The following is a 20378-nucleotide window of genomic DNA, read 5'->3' on the forward strand; positions in this document are numbered from 1 at the left end:
TTTATTTGCAAGAAACATTTTGTTTAAAAAAGTTACTTTTAGTCTTGATCCAAGTAACACTGCAATCAACAAACATTGTTAAATCAAAGTTCAGACAGGTTGGCCAGCCCCTGCTACACAGAAGAATGAAGAAAAGATTTAAGAGCAAACTATTTTAAAACTAGATTGTAACATTTGCCTCAAACATCTTAACTAGTGTTTGAATATGTTAAAGAAGAAAACAAAATCAAGTGAAGCTGATGGTTCATCTAACAGATGTCTCAGCTTTTAACGTCCACACACGGGTAACTTGTAGCCGGTGTCTCTAATTGTGAAATCATAATGCATAGCAATGCAGACACCTTCCCGAGCAAGGTCAGCCCCGCTCGTGGTGCTCGGGTAACGAAACAGCAGCGATATTAGTGATGCCACAGGGGAGGAAGAGAGGGTGGCAAGGGATTTCGAAATAACGCGTTTGGTCTTTGTGCACACCCCTTGGCAGAGGCCTGCGTCATGGTGCACTAAAGCAGATGGTCCGCCCCGTCCCCTGGGTCAGGGGTTCCTACGCTGGGCCAAAAGTTACTGCCTTCAGCCTGGGAGGGTCTCCTCATCTCCGTCAGCCTCCCAGGCCCTCGTGCTCCCACGAGGCCGGGGGGCGGTTGCTGCGTGTCCCTGTTTCTTGCAGCCCCGCGAAGGCGAGGGCTCAGCAGCACCGAGGGTTAACGTGTGGAGCGAGGAAGACGGCTGCACAGCCAGGGAATACTAATGGGAGCCAGAAGTCTAATGGGAGCTTGCGCTATGCTCTGTCACAAACCTGTGCTCAGTGATGACAAATGACTAACGAGCCAGGAAGCCGTCCTAACCGAACCGCTCGGCGCAGAGGGAATACTACAGCCCACTGCAAAATCCAGCCATTGCAGGCAGTGCTGCCAGCTGACTAAAACACCCCAACCCAAATGTTTGTTACCCCAGTGAAATGTAAGGACGAAGAAAATAACCTCAGCTAAACAAAGGTGTTGGCGATAACAGCTGCACAGATTTTAATTCTTCCCTCTTCCGTAACAAGAAGCCAGGCTTGCTTGAAAGCACGCTCTGCGTCTCCTGTGAGGGGTACTGATCTCCGCAGCAACGAACGTCCGATGGCCGAACCACTGCACCCAGCCCTGACCTACTGCAGGGGGGACTTCCCTGGGACGGGCAGGAGCAAGAGGCTCAAAAAGCACAAGCCCCAAGGATCAGAATCAGCGAGAGCCCAACAGCTCTCCTCTAACAGCACAAAACACTTTCAGGCACAGTCCCAGGACCACATCTGATCGATCCCTGCAGCTTCAAAACCTCACTTTCTCGCAGTTTGTTCATCTTGCACCAAATGAAGGTGACACCACGCATCAGAGGGTGGTGTCACCCAAGAGTTAAGTGTCCAGCCATCGTGCAGCTCACAACAGCAGCCACAGCCAGCGCTGGGCCGTGCCCCTTAGAGGCATGCTGCAGGGAGCATGCCGGTGTCAGCCATCCCCGTGTGTGGTCCCAGGCGGGCTTGGAGGGAAGGAGCCGTTGGGAGAGCGGGTGCAGGAGCAGCCCGGGAAGGGGAAGCCTGGCTCGGAGCACCAGCTGTGCACGAGACAGACAAGCCGGAGGGTGGCCTGTGCCATGACGCAGGCAAGCGAGAGGCAAGCCCCGTGCCTGGCGGAGTCAGGACGGCACGAGGCTAATGCCACTGTACTCGGGAGAGCAGCAGGCTCCAGCGCTGGTGCCTGAGGAAGACAGCTGATTGCCCAGAAAAATAAACTTAGCAGCAGCCATGACTACATTCAGCAAGGAAACATTCCCTCGCATTCAATAGTGTTTAATCTTCATCTAGCTCAACACAAATCAGTAGTGCAGCAATATAAATACAACCGAGGAAGTTAAAGCCTTTTGGCTTTCATAGCTCAAAAAAAAAAAGTCAAGGAAACAAGTTTCCAGTTTTTAAATTAAACACAAAGAAAGGCAATAAACTGCCCACCCATCCACAGAGGAGCAGTGGCATCCTTCATGCCAGCAAGAGGTTGATTTCTGCCCAAGAACAGGGGTGCAACTCATGAAAGCAGCACAGTGAGATAAAGGAGCGGGTATGGGAAAGGACCGCCACGCACCTGCCTCCCAGAGCCCAGGCAGCACAGACACACGGCCACTTGCTGCTGGCACTTACCATGCGATGCCCTCGGGTACCGAGAATTCCCTTTTCCACTGACTAAAGGACACCAAGTGTGTACTTTGCACTGCATTAGGAGCACGCAGGGCTCTTCAGCCTAACAACATGAGGCCACTAAGCTGCCAGCCAGAGGGACCAGCCAGCTCCTGGGGACTGAAGGTATCAACCCCTGTTTACTTGGGTTGTGCAAATTTTAAGGAAAAAAACAAACCACAGTATATAGTGTTTCATAACTGAGATATGGTTAATGACCAGACTCACGGACGGCTTGGCAACCAACAGAAGGTGCTGGGGCCACTGAACAACATCTCACAGCTTTGGAATTTAAGCCAGACGTTAGACACAGGTACCAAAGGTGTGTGACCCCTCCCGGTTCTGGTACCCAGCAGGAGAGCTTGCTGCAGGAGGGGGTCTCCCAGCCCAGCCAATTACCACAGACAGGTCAGCTTTTCACATCTGAACAGGCACCATATCATCAATGCTCCCAGTGAGAAGACCCTGACAGTAATTTCGAACAGCTACAAAACCCTCTCCTACCTGCAAGCTGATGGAGTGTGACCATAGTGTTTAGATTCCTCTACACTCCAAAAGCAGCCGAGTGCATATGAAAGGACAAGTCTAAATTAAAACAGTGCTTAAACCATTAGGGAAGGTGGGAGTAAAAGAGAAGAAAGCTGTTCGACAGCAAAAGTAGCTCCGGTAGGCTACTGGAGCCTGAAGGGAGCTCAGAGCACAGCCTTGACCTTCCTTCACTGATGAGTTCCCAAGGCAAGTGAGCTGGAAGTCCATGGGTGTTTCCTTCACTGCAGTCTGAGGTGGGCCAGGAGGGTCCTGCACATTCACAGTTGCTCCAAGTGGTTCTGTCCTGCCACTCTCCAGATGCCAGCTCTGTCCTTTTCTGATGCTTCGCCTAGGGTTCACAGTTGCCTTCTCCTCCCTTTGATTTCCCTTGAGTTCAAATTCAAGTACAACCAGTTTTAACTGAATAAAAGAAACCCACAAGAACAAAGTTATTTTCTGTGAAACGAGTTAGCAGCGTTGTCCTAATCAAACTGGCCTCCAAAGGCCCTTGTAGGATAGGGACGGGAGTGGCCTTTCCCACTGAGCTCCAGCAAAAGGCCATCTGAGGGGAGCTATAGGATTTCCTCCCTCTGGTTCTTGGGTTTGAGCATGACTTGTCCATTGCGCAAGGAGCCATTCTGGCTACGGAGCAGTTTCCCCTTTTCACGGTCAGGCCACGTGAAGATGGCTTCATCGCTGTCCAGTTCAGACTCCGAGTGCATCAGGCTAGTGTTGAGGACCTGGGCTTTCTGTCTGCCACCTTAGAAGGAGAGAGATTCCCAGGTTAAAAATACTTTTAATACTGGTCAACAACTTCACCTTACTCCATTCCCCCTTTAAGTCTCCTTTTCCTATCATGTCAAAGGGGCAGCCTAATCAGACCTTCCTGTGTCTGTCATTTATTCCCTCAAATGCTGAAGTCAAAGCAATCCTGTTTCAGATACTTTGGCATGACGGAGGTCACAAAGACACTTTGAGAAAGTGCAAAGCACAACAAACAGGTAGGAAAGCAAATTACATTACCAGAAGGGGCTGTGAGCATGCATGGGAGCTTTGTCTTCCTGACCTTGCTTGGGGCATTGCTTAGAAAGCTCTCTGAGGGCTAACGGCTGTAGTAAAGAGAATATGCAGGTGTGCAAGGGAAGATCGCTGCCTTCTTACTACCCTCCCTACTCTCATCTCTGCTTCTCTTGCCTGCAAGGGAAGAGAGATAAATTAGCGGGCTGAATTTAGATTAATGCACAAGAACAGGAGAGAGACATTTACTGATACTGTCAGCAGAGGAAATATTTAAATTTAGCTTTTTCTTAATGGAGAAATGCAACATCTCTGTTAGCAGAATGCTCCCTGGATATACCTAGCAGGGAAAAAGGCTTTAGTCAGCAGCCAGCCTCGGAAGAAGCAAGATGAGTTTAGTTACCAGAGAGCAAATGGTTGAGGCACATTTGCTACAGACTGCAGAACAATGAGCCCTTTATTTAACAGTGGGGCTCTTCTGTGCGAGGTGACAGATGGTCAGATTAAAGTAGAGTTGGGTGCTGAGGGAGGAAAACACACACGGTTTTTCTTCAAGGGTATCCACATTTGTGCAGTTGGGATGGCCCGGTTCTCAGAGGAATTGTCTGATCAGCTCTGTTGCTGCAATGCCCTCCGATGCTGCTGTTAGGCATTGTTCACTTTGCTGGAACACCATTAAATGGGATAATACTAGGATGAGCAGTTATTTTCCACCAGCAAACAAGTATCAGGGACCATTTCCCACGCACAGTCAAAATAACCCCTCCTCTTAACAAAAACAGGACAAACACTTGTATTTGAAACACATATTTCAGCAGCTGAAGTGCTTTGCACATACTTTTCCACGTCTCCCTCCTTTCCTGGCCAGTCAGCAGGTGACCACGGCTCGGTTCAGGTATCAGATACAATCGCAGCAAAAATGCTCCAGCCTGAAATAACTCAGTGATCTTTGCAAAGCACCTGACAAGCATTCTCAAGGACAGCAATGCAGACAGGAAAATGCTGGCTAAGAACACTGAAGACAAATGACTGCCTTTCCGGAATGGGCCAATGGGCCTGTAGCCACATGGAGCACCGAAGACTTCATGGGTCTCCCCCCTAAGATAAGCATCTGCTTCCCGGAAAAATTAGAGGGTGAGCTAAGATGTGAAATTTTCAGAGCCTGATGCTCACAGGACAAGAATGAATAAATTTATGAACAAGTCATTTGGAGTGGGAGAATATGGGGGCAGAAATAAACATCGCCTTCTCCAGTCCGTAAGTATTTTCAGGTTGCTTTCAGGTGTCCCTTTGCTTACTAGCCAAAGTCGATCAGTTTAGTGAAATGCTTAGTGACACTGAATTCATGCTTTGCTGTATAACAAGTCCAAGGAATTGCATATTGGTAAGAAGGAAACGACGAGAACCCAGTGGAAAACTTTAGAGCAGGAGAAGTTACAGTCAAGACCCAGTTTTGGGCTTCCTGGATCAGGGTGGTCTCTGCACATATCCACTTACTACTTCTGTGATACAAAGTGGAGGCATCAGGACCAGGCCAGTTTCAGCCCCAATTCCTAAATCAGAGAGTTAGATAACTTGACTAAATACCCTGTATACAGATCTGAAACAAGCCCTTAGATCTTCTGAGACTCGACTGTCAGTGCCTAACATCACGTTTGTTTCACTCTGTGATTTTCAGTCTACTGAGGAAGAGTGTTCTTAGTCAGCATTCTGGAAACACTGAACTCTTCCCTCTCATGTTTTACCTGCTTTGGGATTTGGTTTTAACTCCAGGCTTTCTTGATCTGTTGCATCCAAAATCTTGTATTTGCTTTTTCTTTTGGATTTTCCTTTTCGTCTAAAGGGGAAGAAAAGGAATTAAGAGGCAGGCCATTTCTGAAAAAGCCAGAAGAAAAAAACAACTCTGATCTTCAAAGCTAGAGTACTTGCTTATTTCAGATTATGTTCATATCAGAAAGCAAAACCTTAAAAACATTGTTTTAGTTGCACATTTATAGGCTAATCCAAATCTCGCTTAACTGAACCCAAGGTTCTAGGACTTCCATGTTTCACTTGAAACACTAAGTGACAAAAACTAGTATCCCAGGGCTAAGCAGATGTCCTGCTGGGATGATGGGTTTGAATCTTTCACCTCCTAATGAAGCTACTTGGCTCTGAAGCACTGATACAGTGCGGGTTATGGCCTCAGTCCCACCTCTTGCAACAGCAGATCACCATCCAGGATAAGATTCCAAAGGCAACCACAATGACGAAAGATGCAATGATCACATACAGCACACTCCACTCTGAAAGCAAAACACCCCAGAGATAAAGACGTTTTGGCACCTCATACAGTTGACAGTGTGCACTTTAGATGACTATTCTTGAGAAAGTAAAAGAAAGGCCTGACCCTTTGCAGAATTAGAGACTAACATCCACCACTGACAGCACTACTAACTCACCTACGGAAGCCAGAGGCTTGATATCCAGTGTGCGGGCTCGCTGCACAAGGGCATTTTTCAAAGTGTATTGATCTACAAAATTTGCTTTCCTGTGGCAGGAAAGCCTCTGTAGGGGCACAACAGAAAAGAGGTGTCATTTATACACCTCTTGAATGGACTCAACTCTTTCTGAGTGTTCAGCAAGGGGGTCTGAAGAGGAGTTGCTTCCCTATCAAATATCACCTACTTAGAAGCTACATGTAGTGGACTAGGGCAGGGACTATCTCCTTGCGTGAGCATCGTGTCAGAGATACTGGGAGAAAGCAGGTACCTGCTACTCTGCCTACCCTGGGTTTCAAACACTGTTTGCTTTCCAAAGACGAACAATCCCAAGGAGGTTGCACATACCACAGTTGCTTTCGCCGTCCCCCATCTGTACCCTGATGAAGTTCTCCATCCAGAAGGGGTCACAGATGCAACGCTTGGTGAAGGAGTCACAGCGTCCGTGCTCAGAGCAGTTCAGCTGACACGCTAGGGACCAAAACCAGCAAGGTGAACTAAATGACTCGCACGTGAGGAAAAAATGGGACAGTACAGTTCAATTCGGCCAACCCCCGTAGGCTCTAACTTGAACCTTGTCACTCTGTACTTCATCCTCTTAGCTTAGCCATAATCGCAAGCAGACAAGTGCAGACATAAGCACCTAGGCCTCACGCCAAACTAAAAAGTCCCACTTCACTAACAATGTAGCACAGTGACTCTTACTTACTGACTGTGTTAATTTCTAATGCCCGGAAGATGAGGAAGTCTGACTGTTGTTTCCGTAGTTCGTTTTTTAGCGTCCAGGCTACCTCTCGTCCTTTGAATATTTGATGGGGTGGCTGGTTCTGTACAAAAAACACCATCTTCGTGCTGGAAGTCAGACAAAAATGATTATCTGCTGCTTCTCCAAACATCAGGCAGAGCACCATTCTCCCCAGTCTGTCATCAGAGGGACTTATTCAGAATCCCAAATTTATTTGAAGACCAGACTTCTGTCTCCATCTTGGAAGCAATAACATTAGACCTGGTCATACAGTAGAAAACCCTTTGGGACATCTGATCCATCCATATTTTCAAAGCTAGGGCTGGACTGTTCTTGAGTTTGCTAATGGTTTTGTCAAGTCTCGTTTCAAACATCATCAAGCACATCTTTGCATATTCACACTAAGTATGCAAATCCCCAAACTTTAAGGTCCTGCCATTTTCATAATCTCCTCCCTCGCTGTGGGATCCTTAGACCTTACTACATATGGAACTTGGGGACTCATTTAACCGCTCAGCACAGAGCTCCAGCAACAGAGAAGACAGTGAAGGTTTACAATCTTTTGCAAAGCTTAGTTTGAATGGGCAAAGTGTTATAGCCAGAAAAAAAAGCACAGGTGTAGAGGATTCTGTATTCTGCACCTTTTAATGCATTAACTTTATGATAGAAGACCTTGCTCCCCTAGGCTTGCTAGCCTTGCAGAGCCCTGTGTATCCTTCAGATTCACAAAAGGATGCATGGATGTTTCAGATTTATTATTACCAGTGAGCCTGTGAGTCAACAGGATATTAGTGAAGCCCTCAGACTATGTGAAAAAACAGCAGCTGGGGAAAAAAGGTAATTTTTAAATAGGATGAGTTAGTTGGATAGTTGAGGCAAAAATGGGATCTTAAAGACATCTGTCAGAAAATAATCTCTGCTCTTTTGTAACACCTCCCACTCTTCTGTCTATTTAATAGATATATAAACAGATGAAGCATTAATTACAAGAATCCCTTACTTGCCTTACTTGGTGAAAAACAGTGGCAACTGGTCTGGTCATGGCAGAGACAGAAAGGTAATATTACAACAGAAAGTGCTGGCTCTTCCGTTCTGAGCTCTTTAGGTTTGCATGGACAATGATTCTACTGCTACAGCAGGCAACATGGACATGAAGAAATCGATACATTACTGAACTCAGGAAAGTCTAAAGTATAACTGCAGATTTATTGCTGACTTGGTGCATGACTTTAAGCACGTCCCTTAAATCTTTTCCAGTGATTTATCTACCTTAAAGCTACTTCACTTTCAGTAAAAATTAAGTGCAATATTGCACTTATTTCAACAGATTACCACTCTGCCCTTGATAAGCTTGTTGCCATGCCACTCACATGCATCCTCAAACACACCTACAGTAATGACGGACTGCTGTTAGTACGGAGATATGTGCAGCTGTTGCGGTGACAACGCTACAGCACCAGTCGCTGAAGTTTTCTGCAGAACAGTGAATTTCCCAGACCAGCCATTTGTCCAGAGGTAGACAGCTAAACTTGATCAGGTACTTTCATGCCAAAGCAGCATGGCTGGGATCCAGCTGGGCCAAACCATCCCTTGTATGACTTGCTGGTTGCTGTACTTGGAGCTGAGCAACACTGTCCAGGCGGGTAACATGACCTTGGCCTACAGCCCTGCCTATAAGCAAACTTCCACTTGTTTAGAAGAGACCAGCGGTAGTTTATTGTAAGCTAAATAGCAATCAAAACCAAGTTTTCTTTATCTCTTCAAACAAAAATTACACTGGCTTTCAACATTTTATTTTACATTAAATTGAAGCCAGTATTAGTTTTATATTAGCTTTACTGCCTGCACAAAGTTGGCATGCAGGGCTACTGCTAAGGGGATTGCTACATCACCACCTCTGGTGCAGCGTCAGTGTTTCACCAAACTACTCCTGTACCAAGCCCCATTATTTGTCCAGTTATAAGTCACAGCTGTAGAACATCCTTCAGATAGTCTTCACAATTTTAAAAACCAAATCAGATTAGTTCTTAGTTTACAGATTTCGGGGGGAAAGACATTAGCAGCCAAACACAGCTTTTGAGGACAATGCAGCATCTCCAAAGGGGAAAGACACCTGCTTGGCAACCCAGCTTCTCTGACCCAAGCAAGCAGGGATATCAATTTTAAGCAACATCTCTGCCCTTGGTTTACTAAACCCTCAAGCAATCCCCCTCCATGTACACTCACAGACGAACCCTACCTTTGTTCAGTGTACGGCTGGATCTTCTGCACAGTAATGTCCGAGTCGAGGACCCCCAGCAGAACACCTATTTGTCGGATGAACATGCCCTTCTGCCTCTCAGTCAGCTGGCTGACATTAACATCCAGAATTATCTCCACAAGGTTATTTTTCCTAGGATCTAGTGAGAACGTAAATAACACAGATCTTTAGAACTTCTATTTAACAGTCTGGATACAAGTCAGGTTTCTAGTATCTTTCCAGAATGTTTCTGTTTTGAACAGAAAAGTACAGAATCTTAGTGTAGGAAAGGCTGTAAGTCTATGACTTTCACAGGTAATGGCAAGCAATAAGAATCAGCCCCCAAGAACCACAGGAAAATACAATTACAACCCCCAAAACTTTTGACCTTTTACAGTTCTGAGCTGGGCTAGACTACACACTTCATCTCAGTACACTGTATCCAGACAAACAAAGGGCTTGCTAGTGCACCGCAGGCAAATGTGGTACAGCACAAAACCCAGACTGACCAGGTCTGACTTCCACCGTGCTCCTTTCCACATCACTCTCTCCTTTGGCATCTGTTACTCTGAGGTGGAATGTGTAAGTCCCTTCTACCAGATTGGACAGGAGAAGAACAGGATGGTGGTCTGAATTATTTAAGACTTCCTGGAAGGCAGAGCAAAATAAGTATCAGGAAACAAAGGATCAGACTAGCATGATACATCATCATACTTAAGGATATCACTAAAAGGTAACAAGTGCAACAATCAGCTTTACATTTCCTCAGGAGCTGCCAACACTACCTCTCACTGACTTTTGTGATGCTGCAGACTACCGTTTAAAAAAGAAACCTCACCCCAGCCGCAGGGCTCCCCTCGTCCCGGGTCCACAAGTAGCTGACAATTCCCTTATCATCAGAGGACTTTGATCCATCCAACTCAGCTGTATTTGTGGGCAAGGTGATGACAACATTCCCAGCAATCTTTGCAACTGGCGGCTTGTTTATCTCTAAGCAAACAGAAAGAAAGCATTTGGAGAAAAATCTGGTAATGCCCAATCAAAAACTGCTGCATTAGACCTCCCCTGTAACCCAGAAATCCCTATCTAACCCTGGGGGAAGTGAAGGAAGATTACGTACTGCAGGATTCAGCTGCAGATACTGTTCCTCCAGAAAAGTGTAAACCCCTGACTTAGAGAAGGCCATTTCAGTGCTCTCCACATTATTTTTCACCCATTCCTTACTCTTATTTTGCCTCTGAACAGAGGTTTTGCTGAACTGCTCAGAGATAACCTGTGTCTCAGGCTGGACATACCTTCTTTGACAATGACGTTGACGGAGCTTTGGCTCTGCAAGTTCCTCTCATCTTTAACAGTCAGAGTAAACTCGTATGTCCCAACTTGAAGGCCTGTTACAGTGGCAATGCTGCTGTTGGCATTCTCTAGCTTGACACCATCTGGGCCCCTAACCAAAGCACAAGAAGATCAGTTTAAACTTTGCATAGACCACGGGAGGTAAACAGGAGGCTCAAGCTCAAGCAGAGTTTATCAGGATGCAAACGACAGTTGCCTGGAAATACAGAGTCTATGACAAAAAGCAAAATTCTTTTCCCCAGTCACAGCAAGATAATCAAGAGTAAGTGCAGCATTCAGAACAAAAAACATAATTTCTGTGGTTTAGTGTTTTGGTTATTTTTAAACCAGGGGAGCACCGATACCAGCATTTAAGTAGGGTTTACAAAAAGTGGTACTTTCAGCAAAATTGGCTCACATGAACTGCACAATAAGCCAATTTTTAAAGAAAATGTATAGAGCAAAAATAGTTCCTTCATTTATAAGAGCTTTGCACAGACTATGCATTAGCAAACAGAAAAAGCTACTGCAAGTTGCTCATAGGCTTTTCCCGCATTCGCTAAGCACTTCAGGGAATTGAGTCTGAAGGGAAGCATGACAACGAGAAGAGAAGAGCACTGCCTCATTCAAACATACTGTAAAAGGATCAAGCTAGAAGGCCTTGCTGTTATTTGATTACAAGAGTCAGTCTCTTAATACGGCCAAGACCACATTACACTGCCATGATTCGAACATCGCTGGTCTCCTTTACATGCCACAACCACGCTGAGAATGGGAATCAGGCCTAGAGATGAAGGCAAAGGTATTTCTAATGCTCAAACAAAACTCCACCTCTCTCCAATTACACATAAATCCTTGTCTCATTCTAGTCACTGGTAAAGCTTGTCAGGCCTGATGTGACCAGGATTTAACACAAGGGAGGTATGTGGGGGCATGTCTTGTTCTAAATGAAAGACCAAGATACTTGCATAAGAATAATCTGGAAGATGATACACACCGTGTTTTTTCCCAAAGAAAGGAGACTATCTTCTGGTCATCTGAGCTCTTGCTGCCATCTAGAGTGGTGCTGTCCACAGGAAGAGTTAATTCTTTATCTGGACCAGCATCTGCCTTTGGGGGCTTATTGTTCTCTGAAAAAGGATTGCACTATTTTTCATACACATGCCATAAAAGGTGGAGCTTAAAACCCCAGCATTAAAAAGTTTCTCCATGATCCACAGTGTATTTGTTACCCGTTATCTCAACCTTGTACTCAGAGGAAGTGAGGTTAAAAGCAGTTAAGAGTTCAGATCAGTGTTTCATGCACACATCTGCAATAAAATGAGAACAAAATCTAGGAGTTCTGATTTTTGCTCTCATTCTCTAAGCATTGCTCCGCTTTTCCTGCTCCTGTACCAGGATCAAGCACTGTGGGCAGAGACAGCTGCTTAGAAATACAATCCTGCCATTATGGTGGGATAATGTCAATTAGACTACATTGTGTAAAATAAAAGAACAGCCTAGAAAGGCAATATTCCTAGAAACTTTCTTCTGTTGGTTTATCAGCAACATACCAGTCCAGAATGGTCCTAAATTAGAGCAGCTTTTCTGAAAGCAACACAAAGCTACCATAAGATCTAGAGTACGTTGATAGATTGATGCTCGCCTCAAACCCCTGGAATGGAAGTAGCAAAATCAGCTAAGGGCAGCTTACCTGGCTGGACTATCACAGTGACCTCTGCAGTGGACTGGTGCCCAGCAGAATCAGTCACTATTAGCTGGTAAGTGTAATCACCTTCTTGCATTGCAGAGAGCTGTAAGACTGGTGTCCTCACCCCCTTTGAGAAAACATATTCATGTATTAAGAAGAATCTTTACACAGATGATGATAGACCAGAAGACTCTGCTTTTAAAACAACTATTATCGGCAGATTCTAGGGGCTTATTATTAACTCCTGTTATGAGGCCAGAAGCCTGCGCCACTTAAGCATGCAAGGCACTTACAGCTAAATTTATGCACAGCAACAAGGACACTGTTGTGGAACATAACAAGAGTAATGCCATATAGGTGTTCAGAGCTTTTCAGATTCAATAGTTAGCAATGCAAGCAAAACCTCTGGGGAGTCCTGTGCAAATTATACACATTGTGAACCTGATTCATGGACTTTCTTATTCCATAAATTCGACAGTAATAATAATCTTTAAAAGAAAAATGATGACATGGAAACAAGTTCCAGCTTTTACTGTTTAGGACTGAGGAGTGTCTGGCCAGTATCAGCAAAGTTTAGACTCCAAGGTTCAACTCAAAAGATCCAATCCATTGTGTTTGCCCAGCTTAGGAAATGCATGACCTGGCACAACGGGTTATCCTGTGCATCTAAATGCCATCCTGACGGATAGTAACCTAAAAGATCACACTGTCTGGCTTCCACACCTGCTGATCACACTTAAGCACCCTTATTATACCATCATTGATTAGCTATCACTAATGTTCTGAGAATTCAGTAACTGAACAGAGAAAGAACACACTTCCCTAGCAGCCACGTAGGTTAAAGTGAGATACATGGGTGTGATCAAGTTGTGCTGAGACCTGTTGTACGGGACATCAGAATCCAAAGCCATAAAGTTCCTGTCTCTCTCGATCCTCCATTCCTGAGCAGTATTTAAAAGTGCATTGCTCAAGAACGGAAACAGGATGCCATTGAAAACCTGTGACTAGACTGGTGCACCAGCTCAGCCACTAAGCCAATACCAGCTTCATGTGAATTTAGTTTTAAGTATATATTTAATCATCACATGCTTGCTCTGTAGGATTATATGAAACATTTGCTAACAGTCAATGAAAAATGGTTTGATTATAGAAAAAAAGCCAGCTAGTGAGTAATCCAGGATGAATACGGGAGACCTGCACTGACCTGCATCTCCATCACTTTCCCTTTGCTGTTCGGGCTGAGCAGCCACTCATAGCTGACAATGCTGTGATCATCGGTGCTCTGATTCCCGTAGAGGGTGATGGAGTTCTGAGGCAGGGTGATCACTTGATTTGGGCCTGCATTTGCCACTGGAGGATAATCCACTGCTTTGTTCACAGTCAAGTTTGCAGTGGTGGAGTTGCTGGCACCATCTGAGTCCACTACTGTTAGACTGAAGCGGGGAGAAAAAAAAAGAAAGAAGTGAAAGCAGCGAAGAGTCATGATTATCAGAGCTGAATACAAAACACTGGCTGGAGTTAACTGAAATGCAAAAGAAGAGTTAGAAACTTAAGACACTTTCAAGGACAGGATAGTGGTTTTTTTTCTGGAGTGAAAAAAACCTATGGTTTGAGGCAACTGTGCTTTTTCTGAATAGAAACTTCCCCCACAAGCCCAATTATCAGCCTCAAACCGATGCAAGAAATTCAAGTCACATCCATCTCTCACTTGAAATCTACCAACTAGTTCCAAGATAAAACTGTGCTAGTGAAAGATCATCAGCTTTCACATACACGGTTGTGATGGAAAAGACCTCCCTGAGTATGACACTGCCTCCGAATAGAAGACATTCATTAACATGGACACAGGAGTTCACAAAAGTGGCCTGAACACAGTATGCCTCTTCAGGTAGGCTAGCACCATAAAATAGAACTGCTTTTTGCTAAATCTAGATTTGAACATCGATCTGATTACCATATACCAACTGCTTAAAAGGAAAACAGTGTTCAGTTATAGGTACTCAGGTTTATTTTATTTTAAATAGATCTGCTGATGCAGTGCATGGACATCACACCAAAATGCAGACCAAAGGAAAAACATAGAACAAACATTAAAGTAAAATCAGCTACTATCTATTACTCAGAAAACCATTAGGCCTCATTCACTTACCTGGGACAAACACACTGCATTTAAAAACTGGATTTAAAGACTGCATTCCTTCCTAAGCCTTTACCCAAATAGCTTAGATTTGACATTTCAAGAGACATTTTGTAGTGCTGGCAAACCATACGTTCCCTTCTGCCATCATCTTAAACCAGTGCTACAACTTAAGAATAAGAAGTAGCTGGATAGCTTATCTCTTCTGAAGTGAAAAGCCATGCAACTACCTGAAAGTGTAGGAGTGGAGGGAGTACATCACAAAACAGAGTTCTCTCCCTGTTGTTGTTTTGTTGGTTTGGGTTTTGGGGTTTTTTTTTTGTGGTGCTTTTTTTTGTTTTGTTTTTGTTTGTTTGTTTTTTAAACCAGACTAACACTTCAGGAATCTTGTACATGAGAGCTGATCAACTTTTCCAGGTATAACCTACCTGAATGTGTAATTCCCAGGTACCAGGTTGGTCAGCGTCAATACGGCAGTATCGCTAGAAACTTTTTCCTCCCGCAAAGGACCCTTCAATTCTTCCCAGTGATAGCTGACAATTTTATCATCATCGGTGCTTTCTGTTTCAATTATGGGAGAAAATGCACATACAAGGAGTTAGAAAATGCTGCTTCACAAAGCCCAGATGTTTAGTCCCCCACTTCAGCATTGGGTTTAGTGGGCAAAGGTATTTTGGTCCAAGCCCAGAGCTCTCTATTATGCCCAGATACCCAAACTGTATGCTCTCCTCTGTTTCACAGGTATACTCAAACACCCTTAATCCCAGGTTTGTATGTGTGCTGGGGGAAGACAAAAAAACCCAAAACAAAATGCTAACAAAATAATACTAGTTGGGGGTAAGACAACCTGAACATATTTAAAGAAATTCCTGAAAAACTCTAGTGTAGGCCAGGATCAGTAAAGGCGGTGTGTTAGCTAACTAATATGTTTGAAGCTTAACTCAAGAGGCTAGTAATTTTGACTGAAGGTAATTTTTTTTATTCTAAGCAGCAACCTCTAGATCTTTTCCTTTTTTAGGAGATTGGCTCAGGCCAGTGCCCTTCAAAGGGGAAACATGGAGAGGTGCTGTCGTGTGCGTATTCCGCTCTCCTGGCAAGAGAGGGTGATTCTTTTCACTAAAGTGTGTTTGATAGTATCACAGCCAGTTCCTCTTAAACTTTATCCAAAGGGCCAGCCCAGAAGCAAACACACAGAAACCACGCTTGCTAGATTACTGCATTTAAAACAGCAGGTACTCACGGCTGCCATCAATAACAGTTGAAATGGTTGGCAGTGAAATCTCCTGGAACTGTGGGGACACGATGGCAACAGGAGGCTGATTCACCCGAGGCTCTGCAACAACACCCAAGCTGTTACAATAACATCTACAAGCAGATCACGATAAAAAGCCCTGGCCAAGGAACTTTGCAAAACTACTCTGCCTTTGTGCATCAGGAGTAGCAAGCAGAATACATATTGCACATCCTCTTCCCCCTCCCTAGCCCCATCTACCCCCTCAGTCCTGCAGTCAGCGAGTCCAGGAGAGGAGCCCAAAGAGTGGAATTGCTGTGCCACACAGCTCCAAGACAGCCACTGATCAGACTGACTGCGGAGAACTGCACCGTCAACAACAGTGATTCGTGCTTTCAGCAAGTTATACACCAGTGCAGGGAAACAGTGCTAACAAAAGTGATTTAAAAAAACAAGGAGGTGAACTGCCGCCACACCAGTACTTTGGAAATGGCTGCACTGCATCAGTTCTCCCATACTGGGTCAAGCATTCAAGCACAGACCATTCTAACAGAGCAGCACCTAGAGCCTGTTGCCAAAGTTTGGCTGCTGCTCTGAAAAATGAATGATTTTGATGCATGCTGCCAGCTGCAGATTCACTGCTTATAAGGAAATGATCAGCAACAGCATCCAGAAGGCCAGCCACACACTCTTGCTAATTTAGGGCGTGCAAGAGCACTTCTTTGCCCACAAAGGTTGTAGAAAAAGTCTCGCTGAAGTGTGCAAATTAAAGAGGTTTTTTACATAAAAGGAGATGCAGAACCTGTGGTTGCCTCGTTACACAGGCCATCTAAAAAGTAAGACCTGGTGAGACAGTCAGGACAAGCTACTGTATCTACAGCAGCTCATCTGCAAACTATGTCTTACAGTAAGGAAATGACATTTGACTTCACCTGCCTGTGGTTGGGAATGATATTCTTTACCAGACAGGGAAGAAAAGAACCTCCAAAGGAGCTTCAAAGCTCTGCCTTCCCCTCATTTTTTGCTCCTGCTGCTATAAGCTTTTTACCCGATTACAGCTAGTTTTTATTGAAGCAGTGGCTTTCCAGGCTAAGGCATTTGCTAAGCGCTTTTGTATCAGTATTCCAGCTCTTTTATTGAGTGGTTGGCCTGTAGGCATTATCACAGAAATAGTTATGTGTATTAGCAATAGTTTCACATCTCAGGAAATTACTTAATACACATACATCTCCGGAAATTACTTAATACACATACATATATACCGAGTTCAAAGCACAATAAATTTTCACTATGTTAAACCAGGGTCTAGTCAAATAAGCAAAACACTACGATACAGGTATCATGGTTTGTCAGAAACAGACGAACTTAAGATACAATTCCACCAACTCACTTGGATTCACTGTTACATTCACGTAACCCTCTCCATGTGCGTTTTCACCATCAACGACGACTTTGAATTCGTACAGACCAACAGTAAGCTGGAAGTAAACACGAAAGATTATTTACTTTCAGGATGGTAGCACCTTGTCAGGAGCTATTAGAAGGTCAAGTTACCATGCTTTGGCACAGTAGCACATCAGCAGCATAACACACAGGCAATTATGCTTCAACCTCTGCATACACAGCAAAGGATGGTTTCCATGCCAAAATGGTATTACACATCTTTTAGTTTACAATGGCTATGCAGAAACCAAAGACTAATATTTCTTTCTACCACAGGTGCCACAGGATTGTCAGTCAAGCTTTATTTTCTAGCAACAATAGGCAAACAGAAGAGAGATAACAGAGATTAGTTCAGGTTGTCTGGCCACAGGAATCTGTACTAGCAGATTGCATTTGAGATGAGAAAGGCTGCATGTAAGAGAAGAAAATCTCTTCTTGTGTGTTTTTACAAAGGAAAACATTTCTTCTCTTCCTTCTAGGTGATGAGTCAGGCAGTCACCTCTTCTTCATTCACTGTTGAACCAAGATGAGAGGGCAAAGGACCAGGTGCTGGACAACAATCATGATATCCAAAAGGCTGAAACCCTAACAGAGATAGAAACGCTCCTTTCGAAGGGCTTTTCTCTGCATGATATCGTGACTAAAGCCTGTAGATTTTTTCCACGTGCAGCAGAATCCAAGATGTTCAAAGGAATGTCTCATAAATACAGAACTGTATATTCACACAACATTTAAAGCCATTTGCTTGTTAAGAATCCCCATATGCAGAAACCGGCAGTCCTTTCACTGTTAGAGCTTGTCTAAAAGCAGCAGCCAGGGACATGCTAAAAGGTACTCCACAGCTCTCATTAATGGAATCAGCAAGTCCCTTTTTCAGTGGGTAGTACAAGGCTTCAAACCTTGTAACCTGTAAACAGACCACCACACCATTTCAGTAGCAGAAATACTCACAACCCTTTGTTAATGTGAAATTGTGCCATTTGTATGGCTCGACATACTACTTGTAGACAGCTTTTAAATCCTGAAATCAATTTCTTCTTTCCCTCACGCCAGATCAATCTCCTTTTTAGAAGACTTAAAATAGGGCTTGCCTTAGAATGTTGGCTGCTTGCCCATCATGCAATTTCCTATTCATCCTGAAATCACATACAAGTCTTTCCTGGCTGCCAGGGTCCCCGTCTTCTCCACTTGGCATTTAACACAACACGATATGAAGCAGCAAAAGTTTTACCTTAGATAACTTAAGGGTCTGGGAGTGCTTCCCTTCCATTTCTCCACTGTAGTCTTTTGGATGAGTAATCAATTCCCACTCATAGGAATAAGTGGTTCCTTAAAAAAAAAAAAAGATCCAGACATTTGTTTTTAAAGACTGCCTTTCTGCCATGCTAAAGAAAAGCAAAGGTATTAAACATTTACAAGGCACGTTCTGCTGCACTATGGAGAAATGAGACAGCTTGGAGTTTGGGCTGCAGCTTTTTGGGAATATACCCAGGAAAAAGAGACATTCTGTGCTTCTAAATGCATTTACTCTGAAGCCAAAACCCACCTTTCAGCCTCTAAGATATTAAACAGCTTTGGAACAATCACAGCTCCAGGATAATAAGAGAGAAAAGTCTTATTATGCCCTTAAATCCTGCAGACACAACATAACGCCAGTTTTTGAACAGGAATTCATCTATCCCTGTTGCTGCACAACATGTAACATGCTTGCCTCTCCTCTGCAGTCTCCCACTGCCACTGTGGACAGAGCTATAGATATGAACTTTACAAATACCTGTGAACAATTTGCATGATGAAATGAGGAGTGTATAGAAATGTGTTCCTCAGCATGTCAACCCCCAAATCAGATACAAATCTGCCAAATGAGAGATCACTTGCTAAGACAACTTATCACCTATCAGTAAATATCACAGATGCTGAAGATCCACTGCTTTCTCACATACCACTTTAAGAATCTGCAGTCTCCCAAATCTAATGACTTTGTGGCACTTTCAATGCTTTTTGTGTCTTGCTATTTTCTGTGAGAAGCAGCATGAGGTAATAGCACAGAATGAAAAATTTCTACAGGAAAGCGTTCTCTGACAAAAGAGATTTTCAAGATTGTCCTTATTTAATGCTGTATATAACACCTATTTGCCATTTCACCATCATAAGCCCTTAGCAGAATTCCCAGGGAAGCCTTACCAAGTGGTGGTTCAGGAAGCACAAACGCATTCAGCTGAACTTCATTCTTTGGCAGGGTCACTTCAACGCTGTCTCCAGCAGAAACGACTAGCTCCTTCATAACTGAGAGGGAGAAACACAGAATTGAAAGAGGAACAGGAAAAAAAATTAGATACGTACGTAAAAACTGCCTTGGCTTCAGAGTCTGTGGACTAAAAACCAGCTACAAATGGCTGTATTTTGTAAACATCCCATCACTTAATATAGCTCCTGTTTCAGGTTTCACTCTCATTGTTAATGCAAAAGCACTAATGGGGTTTTAAGACAAGCCCAAAATTACTCAGTCATCTCTCTCTCTTTGCAGATACTGCGCAGCTCCTGCACCTTTTCTAAAGAGCTGAAATGTGACCCTCGGCCCTGTACAGGGGACTGTATTCACCCAGGTCCAGAGCATGGGAAGGGTTTTACCTGACAGGTTTTCGGCAGAGAACCCAGCTGCAGTCTCATTGCACAGCAAGACAAACACTGCTATTTACCAAACTGCAATTTCAGATCTTCCAAATATATGAAGAATCCACGGTATTTCTTTTTTGAAAAATCGCCTGGGGGCTAAGAGATTTATTTTTAAATCTGCATAGCTACCACAGAGTATGGGAACTCAACATACAAACCTGTTCCTTTTATTTGTAGTTTCTTTTCATCCCTTTCTTAAGACTTTTCTTGCCATTCCATTTCAAATAAATTGACAGATAGTTTGTTTTTAAAGACTACTGGGTAAGGACTTGAAAACTATGGCTGGTGACATTTTTTTTCCTGCTTGTTATTAGCATTAAGATGACCAGAAAGTTGACCGCATTTCTTAAGAGTACCTCTTGGCCTCCTCATCCTACTCTTCCCTCCCCATTTGCTTTATTTTTGTCTTTTTATTATCGGGCCTGGGAATTATGCATAGAAAACAAGATTAAAGTTGCTTTACCCTAGTTTGACCCTGTCAAAGACAATGTTTCAGAGATATGCACAAAAAATCCAAGTTAAAAAAGATGGGGAAAATGTCATTAAACATTTAGCCTTTCTTCCACCTGTTTATTAGCTACTGGAATTAACCAGTTAACTAAAGAAAACAAATTCATCAAATTCTCATTTTCCCCTCTCAACTACTCCAGATCC

General features: G+C 43.9%; 1 protein-coding gene across 1 annotated transcript in view; it reads right to left on the minus strand.

Annotated features, from left to right (window-relative positions):
- Positions 1 to 3110: 3110 nt before the first annotated feature.
- Positions 3111 to 20378, minus strand: part of KIAA0319L (KIAA0319-like ortholog) — a 30745-nt gene continuing 13477 nt past the window's right edge. The window contains exons 4-20 of the mRNA XM_009583845.1: positions 19233 to 19334; positions 18280 to 18377; positions 16996 to 17083; positions 15615 to 15707; positions 14803 to 14935; positions 13442 to 13670; positions 12241 to 12364; positions 11545 to 11677; positions 10511 to 10659; positions 10054 to 10205; positions 9725 to 9863; positions 9216 to 9375; positions 6941 to 7083; positions 6580 to 6702; positions 5946 to 6036; positions 5497 to 5588; positions 3111 to 3494 (exon numbers count right to left, since the gene is read on the minus strand). Of these exons, the coding sequence (XP_009582140.1) occupies positions 3307 to 3494; positions 5497 to 5588; positions 5946 to 6036; positions 6580 to 6702; positions 6941 to 7083; positions 9216 to 9375; positions 9725 to 9863; positions 10054 to 10205; positions 10511 to 10659; positions 11545 to 11677; positions 12241 to 12364; positions 13442 to 13670; positions 14803 to 14935; positions 15615 to 15707; positions 16996 to 17083; positions 18280 to 18377; positions 19233 to 19334 (2237 nt within the window). The 3' untranslated portion in view covers positions 3111 to 3306. The remainder of the gene's footprint in view (positions 3495 to 5496; positions 5589 to 5945; positions 6037 to 6579; positions 6703 to 6940; positions 7084 to 9215; positions 9376 to 9724; positions 9864 to 10053; positions 10206 to 10510; positions 10660 to 11544; positions 11678 to 12240; positions 12365 to 13441; positions 13671 to 14802; positions 14936 to 15614; positions 15708 to 16995; positions 17084 to 18279; positions 18378 to 19232; positions 19335 to 20378) is intronic.

Source organism: Fulmarus glacialis, unplaced genomic scaffold (genome assembly GCF_000690835.1).
Source record: "Fulmarus glacialis isolate BGI_N327 unplaced genomic scaffold, ASM69083v1 scaffold29248, whole genome shotgun sequence".
In the NCBI taxonomy this organism is placed as follows: domain Eukaryota; kingdom Metazoa; phylum Chordata; class Aves; order Procellariiformes; family Procellariidae; genus Fulmarus; species Fulmarus glacialis.